This window comes from Erythranthe guttata, chromosome 7 (assembly GCF_056151865.1).
Source record: "Erythranthe guttata isolate IM_541 chromosome 7, IM_541, whole genome shotgun sequence".
In the NCBI taxonomy this organism is placed as follows: Eukaryota; Viridiplantae; Streptophyta; class Magnoliopsida; order Lamiales; family Phrymaceae; genus Erythranthe; species Erythranthe guttata.
In genome coordinates, this window is record NC_142539.1 from 7285839 (window position 1) to 7298897 (window position 13059).

Sequence of the window (13059 nt, forward strand, 5' to 3'; positions counted from 1 at the left end):
AAATTTAGAAGATACCACATTTCGAATCCACAAACCATGCCACACAGGGTAGCAACTTGGAACAAAAGTAAGGACACATTGCCCATTCATCAACCCAAATGAATACCTCAACTTGCCTTCGGCCCTTGTCTCATTTCTCGGCAATGCACGTACAAGTAAACCAGCCCGAGAATTCACCGTCTTGTTTCCAACGGCTGCAATTAGACTCGATGACTCCTCGTTGTTCGAATATAATCTGCCTCCAATTGCACCGCAGCCAACAATCCTACCAATTTTTTTCCCGCCTTTGCTCTAGTCATGTACGAGCATTCGACAAAGCATGGACACTTTTTGTCCATAATCATCAACTCTTAGAGAAATGGTATCACCGCAGCCTTGGCAACAAGTAGGAACTCTAGCCTCAATATTACATCGAAATCGTCTAGTGGTACGGCAGTCAATCCGCATTGCCCTTTCCAAGAACTGATCACTAAATCAACTTCGGTTCTGCCCTACACCGGCCCCGCTTCTGAATTAATAGCCTTAACTTGACTTGCATGTTTAGAGAGAGTCAAGCCCAGCTTCTTGACTTCTCTCTCGGCAACGAAGTAATGTGTTGCTTCCGAGTCAACCATCTCCTTCAATTCTTTGCCATTGAGCCGTACCGTAGCATACATCAAGCCTTTGGTGCCGTTGGGTGCCTTGTCCACGACCAAAGCACTCAACAACTGAATCGGATTCGCACGCCTCGTCTCGTCCGACTCTTCCTCACTATCCGACTCCCGCATCAAAGCATTCAACTTGCTTCTCTTAGGACAGTCCCTCATCCGATGGTTGCCATCACATAGAAAACAACCACGATTTTGCTTGTTGACGACAGGTTGTCCTCCGGTCTTAGTTTGCACCATGGATCCTTCGCCATCACCGCTCTCTTTCTGCTTCCAATTACGGCCACCTTTGCCACCGAACTTCTTCCCTTTGGACTTCTTCTTCGAGCCTTCCCTATTGGAATCATCGGGGCCCCCATCACCTTGTAATTGAAAAGTCGATCCGCTGCCGAAATGGCACTTGGCAGATCTTTCACTCCGTGTCTCCGCAACTCGGTTTGGGCCCATGGCTGCAATCCAGCCATGAAGTTATACTGATACATATACTCATACTCATATTAATACTCATATTGATACTAATACTCGTATTAATACTCATACTAATACTCATACATACATACTAATACTCATACCAATACTCATACTACTACTCATACTCATACTCATACTCATACTCATACTCATACTCATACTCATACTCACACTACACTCACACTCACACTCATACTCACACGCATATTATTAATAATAATAGTAATATTGAAACTCATATTAATTATCATACTCATTATGATACTCATATCGATACTCATACTCATATTGATACTCTTACTGACAGAAACACTAATATTGATGCTAATACCGATATTAATATTGGTACTCATACTGATACTCACACTGATATTGATACTAATATTAATACTAATATTTTGATCCGCATACTGATATATTCATATTGATACGCATAATGATGTTGATATTGATACTAACATTTAATACTGATATTGATACTGATATTGATACCAATATAAATACCAATATCAAGACTAAGACCAATAGCAAAACAAAATAAATTTGACGGCAATTCAAATAAATTTGAATTGATTAAATATCAACTTATAAGGTATGATTAGAATAGTAAGCAAATCCAAAGAATTAAAACAAATCATCTTAAATAAGTAAATTGGAGAAGAGTCAATTATGTAAATTGGAGAATATATTGGCAACGTTTTAAAAGGAAAATTTAGAAATTGAAAATGTATAAGGTTTGAATCCATATAATTGAAGTAATGGTCTACTCAGTAACTGAAATTAATTACTATCATTTCGGCAAAATTTCTTGCAAATTCGTTTGAAGAATCTAGAACATGAAATACATAGTATTGAATTTCAAAATTACCATTAAAAACCTACAGAAAATGAAAAGGAAAATATGAATTGATGAGTAGTTAAATGACAATAACATATAAAAAGTTTAAGAACTTAACGACTAATATGATTTGTAAATAATATTTATAACGGAATGAGTACGTATTTCGCACTGTTGTTAAAAAAAAATTAAACTAAATAAATAGAATGGGTCTAAATTATTATAATATAATTCGATAAATATGTAAATAAAAACAATATAAATAAATTAATAAATATTCTCCAACATGAAATGAAAATAATCTCCCAAACGATTCAACTTTGCCCATTTCTGCAATATATAATCATAGACAACCATGTAAGAATGTCACGTCTAAAAAAATATATTATATATTATATATTATATATTCTTTAGTTATGGATAGATTGAAAAAAATATATAAAGAAATGAAATTCGTACCAACACCGGGTAGATCTTTATCATTAATATATACACAAATACACACACATACCCTCATTAGTGTGTATAGATCAACAGTAAAAAAATACCCAATATAATCTTCAACGGGTGTAACATAGAAATAACCGGAGTATTACTAGTTGGGTGGTGAATGTACAATTTATATAGAAGGTGCAACAATGTAAACATGGCTCGACAAGGTCCATACCTACAAATCATTAATAAGAAGAAAAAAAAAACAACTGTTAGATTTATAAATATAACGAACAAAAACAAAAAGAAAATAAAAAATAAAGTAAAATGGAATATGATTAAATAATTAGTGCGTGCATACAATCAAACTAATAGATAAAACATAAAGATTTAAGTTGTCAGAAAAATCTTTTGGGCAAAACAAATGAAAAGATATAAATGGGAAAAAAAAAAAAAAAAAAAAAAAACCCTTGTCTCTAGTGTTGTAGCATAAACCGAATGGTGGTGATGAATGAGTTTATGAGAGTTTTATAGTTGTGTTTACATGACAAAAAAATAAAACAATATGTAAAAATGGAAACAATTAACTAACATTAAACAAAGATTTCCAAGATTTGATTTTAAATTTTAAATTTAAAACAAATTACCTATCACAAAAAAAATATGATTAAATAACGAAAACCCCAAAAGTATATAATTAATTTTTCCCTTAATTTAAAAAATAATGGAAAATCGTAAATTGTGATTATTATATTAATAGAATTTTGTATAAATTTTGTTCAATGATATGCATCAATTTCGCCAAATCATGCCATTATTTAAACAAAATTCGTGTATATATATATATATATATATATATATATATATATATATATATATATATATATATATATATATATATATATAGAGAGAGAGAGAGAGAGAGAGAGAGAGAGAGAGAGAGAGAGAGAGAGAGAGAGAGAGAGAGATATTAAATTATTAATAGTGATTGAGTCAATATTTATTACGTACTATCACCATGTTTATAAAATTAAAATTATTCATTACCAAAATGTGAAATATTCGAAACTATGGAAACCTATTAAAACAACATACTTCAATACATACACAAATCTATTAATTATGCACGGTATAATAAGGAAACAAATTAATCGAAAGTCAATCGATTCCTAGTTAGGTGAGTACATGTGCATAATATTGTGGAGAAGAAAAGATTTTATAAATTAGTAATACTGTAGATATATATTTTATGAAGATATATGTAAAGAAGTGAATATATCTGTACTTTAAATCCCATCCTTTTATGGAATATCCTAATTGAAAATATATTATGGAGATTCTGAATAATTTTAAAAAATCGATACACATTTTTGTTTTAATAAAAATATATAAATAATTAATTACACACATTTTTTTAATAAAAAAATATAAATCTTAATAATATATTGAAATTGATATATAAATTTACATTAAAAAAATTTAAACATCTAATTCTATAAATATAATACATTTATTATTATTATTATTATTATTATTATTATTATTATTATTATTATTATTATTATTATTATTATTATTATTATTATTATTATTATTATTATTATTATTATTATTATTATTATTATTATTATTATTATTATTATTATTATTATTATTATTATTATTATTATTATTATTATTATTATTATTATTATTATTATTATTATTATTATTATTATTATTATTATTATTATTATTATTATTATTATTATTATTATTATTATTATTATTATTATTATTATTATTATTATTATTATTATTATTATTATTATTATTATTATTATTATTATTATTATTATTATTATTATTATTATTATTATTATTATTATTATTATTATTATTATTATTATAGATGACTTTGAAAACTTATATACTAAAACATTTCGAACAATCAACAATTCCAAACTAACATTATTGAATTTATGAACTATAAACTTATTTAACAGACATTTATATATATTCCTTTGTAATGTATGCACAAATTTTAGATTATTTTACTAATCCACTACTGCTAGTATGGATATCAAACTAATATTATCGAACTATATATAAATTTGAAGTGTATGTTAAGTATATCTAGATATAATTCAGTATTCTAGTTCATACAATTTTATAATCAGGGCATGTATAGAAAATATTTCATGAAAATTTTATTATACAAATAAGGTACAATCATATATGTATATTAGGTCTTGTTGATGCATATTAATATATATGTATATTATTAATTATAAATGATGTTTCCCGAGAATATTAATTGCGTATTGTATACGACAATTCGCATTGAAGTTATAAAAAATAATTGATAAAATACAGTTGGAACAATCTATAAACATAAAACAAATATATATAGATGTATCAAGAAATTAATAAAATATATATTATCGCACCAAAATCAAAATATTTATATTTAGGATACTCCATAAAGACATGAAGACATAGAAAATAAAAACATTAGAATAACTACCAAACATAATTGCAAAATGTAATAAACTATTCTATGTTCGTAACTTTTATTATATTACTTATGACGTCGAACGATAACGAACATGTGTTGCCAATAATAAGATGATTCGATGTACAAAACGAATTCCAACCAATTGTGAGGTATACCCCGCGTGATTTATTTTTTGCTTCATACAAACAAATTTTATTCAACGAACCCTCTTCCTATTCAACATGAATATATTTCTTGGCAACCAATCCAGCAGTCTCTTGAAAGTTTTGCGCAGGTACTACAACATAATTAAAATGAAAATTGTTAATAAAAGTATAATCACATTAAAACGCATCTATTGAATAAGAAAAATATATATAATAAATAACGTACCAGTTTGTGCATATCATAACGTGTAAATATTTTTGTAAAATAACATATCGAGCCATTATCCACCGCTTCAACATCATCAATATTGAGATTCTCTTGAATTGCAAAGGGTTGGTACATACACATATTAAATAACCAATCACATGAATCACACCTCCATGTGGATCCATTGGTCCAACAATGATTTGTAGGAATACATTATCGTTCATGTATAAAAGCCTCAGCATAACCCACAACAAAATAAAGATTTGAAATCTTCCATTTCAGTCATCCCACATACAATGCAAGATCCAGAGCGTGGAATGACTTTGATTGATTCCCTACATGAGACGCACATACATGGATCGAAATTAGGATCAAAATACGCGTTGCAAAGAACACGTTGTTTGGACTGAGCACAAACAATTTTTTTGATCTTCATAAAGTACGAACGACTTTATTTAATAAACTGCATGAAAACAATTAAAAAAGTATATTAAAATTAAAACCCAAAAGAAAGAAATACAAATAGTACTAATATGTATATATAAAAATAATTATGAATATAAAACTATGCATATATACTTATAATAATCTATAAGAAATGATAAAAAAAAAAATGTGATATGAAACTGTATAATACGAACATTGTGCACTTTGTAATCGAATGGTGGTAGATAAAAATGAAATGAACATTGAGGGGTTTATATAGTATTGAAAATGAACTTAATTCTATGGAAAAATTAAAAATTCAAAAGATTTATATATTAGTAAATGAAATCAAATCAAACAAATAAAGGAAAAACAATCCAAAAAAAATAATAATAACTTGTGGAAAAAAATCTTGCAATATAAAAGCATTAAATATGAAGATACGGTTTTTATTTTTTACCATTCAATTTTGAATTAAAGTGTAAATTAAATCAATCAAAGATGATATAAAGGAATCTTGAAATATTAAAGATTCCTTTATATTGGTGATTTGATATTTTATTTGAAATATTAATTGACAAATATAATGCATAATCCGGTTTATAGTTCGAAACATATTATATATTAAATATTGTTTTCGAAATATACTGACAAACTACTGCATTTAGAAAACAATTTTTTGTCCTAACAATTGCGGGCTGGAGATCACAAAAAATTTAGAAAACAACAAATATGCTTTAAATTATTAAAATATACTGCATTTAAATTGTTAAATTTTCAAATTTCAAAATATTGCATATTTATTAAATAGTATAATTATTTTTAATTTGAAATATGGTATAATAAAAATTATATACAAACAATAGTGTATATTTATTAAATAGTTCAATTAAAAAATAAAACATTTTTTTTATTATTATTTTTAACGGAATGGATATTCGAATATTCTAAAATATTGAAAATTAAAAAAAAAACAAAAAAAAAACAACAACATCATATTCCTTTATTTTAATATTTTAGTATTTAAAAAAATAATTTTTTTTATGAAAATTATTTGAAAAAAAAAAAAAAAAAAAAAATGACAAATAATTTGAAATATGAAAAATTGGCCAAAGTGACAAATATTAGGGGAAGGAGAAAGTATATACATAATAATTGTATAAAGTACTTATGAACCACACGTGTGGATAGTTGATGGTAATATATATGAAGGACGCATTGATTTGTTGTATTCCAATACCGACATCTATGCATGAACAATTGAACATGCTCATCGGGATTCGATGCTAACAACTTGCCTGAAATGGGGTAATGAATGAATCAATCAAGATAAGGTATTACTTATTATGACACCACACATGGATAGTTGATGAGAAATTAATGGGCATAATAAATAATAGGGCCACTAAAACAAATCCCAAAATTTCCTTAGTTCAATACTACCAAGTTTAAAATCACAATTCAGTATATATTTATAATTTTTTTCTTATTTTAATATCATAAATAAATTAAAAGTACAAAAATATCCTTTCTTACAAAATATCGATTATATCAAAAGATTTTGAAATTTCTTATTTTAAAACCAATTAAAAGAACGAAAAAAAAAACCTCCCCCACTTTGAACCCACCGGCGCCGCCTCCTCCACCATCCCTCACCGGCGAGATTCAATCTATCCTCACGCCTCGCCGCTACCGCCGTCGTTATTCCAAGTAAGAATTAGTTTCGATTTTTTTCCCCCGTAAATATTGAGTTAGGATTTGATTGTTTGATATGGGTATTTAGGATTTGAAATGTTTTAGGTAAGAATGATCGTTATTTAGTAATGGGTGCATCTAATTTCAGTTGATTTGAAATTTCGTGGGTTGTTATTCGTTTCACAAAAATCGACCTCAAAGTGTCGATTATGTCAATATTTTCGACATATTACCGTCGAAAATTATGCATAAGTCGACACCTTCTAGTCGATTTTTGCTTATTGTCAAAATTTATTGAAGTACTATTTCGACAGAAACCTGTCGAAAATTATGGCAAAATCGACAAGTTACTTTCGAATTTTCCAACATTTTCGACAAGTTGCTGTCGAAAATGAACTGTTATTATTTTATTTTTATTTTTTTTCTTTCCAATTTTTTTTTTTTTTTTATATTATGTATATTTATTTATTTGTGTGTTATTTTTGGGTTTTTACAGTGGAAGAACCACGAGAACCTCATAGACCCCCGACTATCTCGAACCGTAAGACGAGGAAGGAATTATCTGATAAGGGGAAGAGCAAGACAACCACTACCAAGAAAAAGACCACGACCAAGACTAAGAGCAATCTGTCTGCGCCGGTGCAACGTACAATTACAAAGTCTGGAGAAGGTTCTTCCTCAACGAATCCGGTGCCTGCTCTACCTCTCCCATCACCTATAGAAGTTGGTGATTTGAGCAACGAACCGGTCCGAGGTCCTGAGATATTGGAATTGTACACAAACTTCGATAAGCATATTGTTTATCATATTGTGAACGGAGGTCCAGAGCGCTTGGAGCGCGGCGCCGAATTTCGATTTCGAATCACACACATACATTGAATGGCTGGGCGCCGGCGCCATTTATTATGGAGGTCGTACACAGAGCTCGATTAACGTCAGTTGTACGCGCCTCATACAATACTGTGGACGACCATCTACTTAGAGCCTTCATAGAGAGATGGCAGCGAGCTACCAATACATTTCATTTACCTGTTGGAGAGATGACCATCACACTTGATGATGTGAGCACATTGGTCGGTTTGCCAGTTGTTGGGCGTATTGTATCTTCCGAACGTTTAACCCGTGATTCCAAAACGCAGGCCAGTAATTTGATGCTCAAATTGCTAGGTGAGTACCCGGAAGATGTGGATAAGAGGAAAGCGGTGAAGCTGAAATGGTTGAAGGCCAAAGTTAACTGTTAGATTTTTTTTTTTTTTTTTTTATAATTTGCATTTTATTTTTATTTTTTTAGTCCAAAAACACTTAGAATATGTTTTTTATGTTACATTGAAATAGATTTTGAGTGAATTTCACTAAAAAGATAAAAAATTCAAATTATCAAAAAAAAAAAAAATCTAATAGTTATTTTCTGACAGCTAACTGTCGAAAGTTAACTGTTATTTTTTTAGATAATTTGAAATTTTAATTTTTTTATTTCAAAAACACTTGGAATATGTTTTTTATGTTACATTGAGTTAATTTAGAGTCCAAAAAAATAATTAAAAAAATAAAAAAATTAAATAAAACACAAGACATAATAACATTGAAATTTACATAATTTTGGGGTCCCCTATAACTTTACATAGTTTTGTTCGGAGAACTATCACCATTATCTGATATAGTAATAATCTCGAAACTCTCTCACATGGCAACATTTTGACCTATTAATTCTCGGAATGTTGTAATCCGACCATCCATGTCTGCAGGCTTCCAACCGGCCATCAGCTTTAGGATCATGGCATCGGTACCAAAAATCGGCGATAGGAGGTATTGGACAATTGTTGTTCAAGACAACATGCACGAAGTGACAGTTGTCTACGGATGCCATTCCGTGCTCATGTCTCTCTCTAAAAAGCATTGGATCGCTCGATAGAGGAAGGAACGTGAGACACTGATACTTAATAAATAAATAAAAAATACAGTTTACACTCCTAAAGTATACAATCTATAACACTTACCCCTAAAGTATCATTTGTAACACTTACCCATCAAGCTTAATTTAATTTGTATTTTGAATCATAATACATTAAAAATTTCTTTTTTATTTAAAGAAATAACAAAATTATGCAAATAAAAATATATACTGAAAAATGCAATTTTAAAAAAATTAAAAATATTATCTTGTATTGAGTACATATTTAATAAATAACACCTAATTGTTATTGGAACAAGTAACCAAATATATTCATATCCATAAATTTTAAGAAATCAATGCATAACTAATAGTAATCTTAAGTATTCAAATATATTTTATATTTTAGTTCACTAATTTCATAAATTATATTTCCAGTCATTATTATACAATATATATATATATATATTACTTTTTAGTTGTTTTCAATAATTTAATTTTTAGTTACTTCTCATTTGTTTATGATCCAACAATTATTAGATTGTTATGTTTATTAGTGTTTAAATTTTAAAATATAAAATAATTGATGTTGAGGGGTAAGTGTTACAAATAATACTTTAGGGGTAAGTGTTGCGTAGGTTATACTTTAGAGGTGCAAAGTGTATTTTAAACCCTAAATAATATATGAAGCCCCATTTATTTTTTGTATACCGACATATATACATGCTCATATAAGGATTTGATGATAATATATGAATATTTTCCTGAAATTAGAGTAATAAATCAAGATAAGGTGGACTTTGAACTCAATAAAGACGTTTCTTCAGCAACCAACCAATTCTTTGGGCCTACTGCAATTATATCTTAAACTCTCATCTAATAATATATATATATATTCTAATAATGTGTTTGTCTATAAATAAAGAAGCCAAACCAAACACATTCCTCATTCAATTATCAATCTATTAGAAGAATGGGTTCAAAAGCAATAGTTTTTCTGGTACTTTTCTTGGCTATGGTTGTAATTTTCATATCATCAGAAGTTGCAGCTAGGGATCTCGCCCAGACTTCCACTACCGTTGACACTTGTAAGTATATATCTCATTACTTTCTGAGTGATATTTTTGTAATCACCAATTACTAAAAAAATTTACTTGAAATTAAAAGTATACATGCAAGTTGCAACATTTCATTACGTTATGTAGCGAGAAAATATTTGGAGCAAATATTAAAAGTTCAAATTTTATTTTGAAACGTAGAGAAAACTTTAGAACAACCCGAGTATTATTGAATTATATATATATATATATATATATATATATATATATATATATATATATATATATATATATATATATATATATATATATGTCACGTGTCTTACTAATTGTGTAATTATCTCTCTACACTCTAAGTCGATGTTTTTCCCAATTTTGTCAATATTATCCTCAAATACATTTATTTTCGCTAGCAAATTAAATAATAGTTTCCCAAAGAGAAATCTTTAAGGTAAAGTAAGCTGTTTTTTTTTTTGTTTTTTTTTTCGGAGAGGTAAAAATTAAAACAGTTTAGAAAATTTATGATAGTTTTATTTATTTACCGAGGGAGAGTAGAATGGTTCGGTTTTTAAACGAGAACATGCAATCAACTTCTTGCATGATATTCTATTTTTCTTTTATTTGAAATATCAAACTTATAAGTTACCAAAACAAAAAGAAATGATTAACTAATGAAACTCTGCTTAATTATATTGTGTGGGGCTTTAATTTAACTCAGCTGAGAAGACAAATGGAGCTGCAGTGAACGATGCCAAATATGGTGGTAACTACGGTGGTGGATACCCCGGAGGAGGCGGTAATTACGGTGGTGGATACCCCGGAGGAGGCGGTAACTATGGTGGTGGATATCCCGGAGGAGGTGGTAATTATGGTGGTGGATACCCCGGAGGAGGTGGTAACTATGGTGGCGGTGGACGTGGTGGTAATTATGGAGGAGGTCGTGGTGGTTATGGGGGCGGCCGTGGTAACTACTGCCGATATGGTTGCTGTGGGCGGAACTACTACAGAGGTGGTTGCCAATGTTGTAGCTTCGCCGGTCAGAAGGTGGATGCTCAGCCTCAAGCCAAGCCTCAAAACTGACAAATTTAATTTTGTCAGCAGAAAGATATATATATATATATATGTGGTTTTTAAATTACAGTACGTACTACTATGTGGGGCAGTGTGAGATAAAAAAGAAAATCATATAATGAATAAAAATGCAATTAGCATGCATACCCCGGAGCATGCATGGATATAAAAGTGTGAGTGCGAGCGTGTAATTTAGCTTTTACCTTTTCTTCAAATTAAATTGAACTCTCATCAATGTACGTATGTATACTAGTGTTGCTGTTGAATATTGGAGAGGTTGTGAATTGCTTTTTTTTGAGCAATATATATATACATCATTTCTCTTTATTATAATAAATGTGTACACCAATTGTTTTCCTGTAACTTCCAAGCACCGATACTGTAGTAAGTTTTGGACACAATCATCATAATTATATCTAAAAGAGTACATGAATTTTCATTATTAAGTAGGAAAATGGACTCGTACGTAAGCGTCAGAATGTCGAACCCACGTGGAATAAGAATTTGATCTATTTCTAATTATCTAAATCATCATATCTAAGGAATGGGGGGATAATGCAAACAAAATACTAAATACGAGAATATCTATGACTTCATCTTCTTACTCTATGCTTCACTTAAATCCCTAATTAAGTTCACAATTACACTCAAATGTCACTACCAGCTGACGTGTGTGTATTGTGACTTAATATACACAATCAACTACAATATGTCCATGGCCGATGATTATTAATAAAGCATTTGTTCCTAACTTGCAATTGTTATCCACGGTATGCCAATTCAGGAGTAGAAATATGGTTTTTTACTATGACCATTAACTGTAGCAAAAGGTATTAAATTCGGAAGGTTTTTTATCCGAATTTGCCCCATAGCATATACAGGCGTGACAAAAAAAAATAAAAACAAAAACAAAAACAAAAAGAGAGAATATTTTTGCTTATTTTGACTGCAAAAATCGGCCAACACATTGTTATGGAATAAGTGATTTTTCTCTTGCACCAAGTAGGGATGAACATAAACCCGCCAAACTAATAAATTTTCATTTTGCATTACTTTTACTTATCGAATCTTTGTGTTTGGTCTTCATTCGTCCAAATCTTCGGCTTTATTTGTATATATTATGTTGTTTTTGTTTTACTTCAGTTTTAGGTAAAGAGAAGCTATTTTACCGATTCGAAATATTTTGGAAGCGAACCGAGAATCAAACACAACACGTGCAAAAGTGCATTCTCGCGGGTTGTGGCAGTGTTCGATATTTGACGCATAACTCTCTCATATGACCTCCTATTGAGCTGATTCAAGTGGCGTTAGAAAACCAACTGCGAGGACTAAAGCATTTGTGAAACATATTTTTGTCAAATTTGGGCTGCAAAAGAGGAAAAACAGTGTTTGAAGTTGATGCATAGGCCAAATTGCGATCCATTCCGTCCTTATCGCGGTTTGGAACCACTTACGGAAGGTTTTTTATGAAGAGCCAGATCGCGATCCAGCATTCGTGTATCGAGATCTGGGGGTCTCACAAAAACGTTTTTTATCAAGACCCAGATCGCGATCCATCATTCCCGTATAGCGATCTGGCATGGCAATGCACAATTTTCGAGGCAAGATATTTATGTTTTACAAACCCACTATAAATGGAAAAAGCCTTCTTCAGGGGCTTATCAATTTTTTCGACTTCT

General features: G+C 29.7%; 1 protein-coding gene across 5 annotated transcripts; it reads left to right on the forward strand.

The window, feature by feature from the left end:
* The first annotated feature begins 10184 nt into the window (after window positions 1-10184).
* On the forward strand, window positions 10185-11717 carry LOC105972695 (glycine-rich protein-like). Of its 5 annotated transcripts, none has more exons than XM_088820845.1 (4): window positions 10185-10339; window positions 11028-11069; window positions 11103-11183; window positions 11244-11717. In XM_088820845.1, exons 1-4 carry the CDS (start codon window positions 10225-10227, stop codon window positions 11387-11389), a joined length of 384 nt encoding a protein of 127 aa, XP_088676971.1. In that variant the 5' UTR covers window positions 10185-10224; the 3' UTR covers window positions 11390-11717. The 5 variants fall into 5 exon arrangements, with proteins under 5 accessions (XP_088676971.1, XP_088676972.1, XP_088676968.1 ...); XM_088820846.1 differs by having other exon boundaries at window positions 11103-11150; XM_088820842.1 differs by having other exon boundaries at window positions 11028-11188; window positions 11249-11717.
* The last annotated feature ends 1342 nt before the right edge of the window (window positions 11718-13059 follow it).

Excerpts from the sequence above, each read along its gene's own strand:
- LOC105972695 (XM_088820842.1), top strand. The coding sequence starts at position 10,225 with ATGGGTTCAAAAGCAATAGTTTTTCTGGTACTTTTCTTGGCTATGGTT. Across the intron at positions 10,340-11,027 it reads TTCCACTACCGTTGACACTT|CTGAGAAGACAAATGGAGCT; the intron begins GTAAGTATATAT and ends AATTTAACTCAG. Across the intron at positions 11,189-11,248 it reads GTGGTAATTATGGTGGTGGA|CGTGGTGGTTATGGGGGCGG; the intron begins TACCCCGGAGGA and ends TATGGAGGAGGT.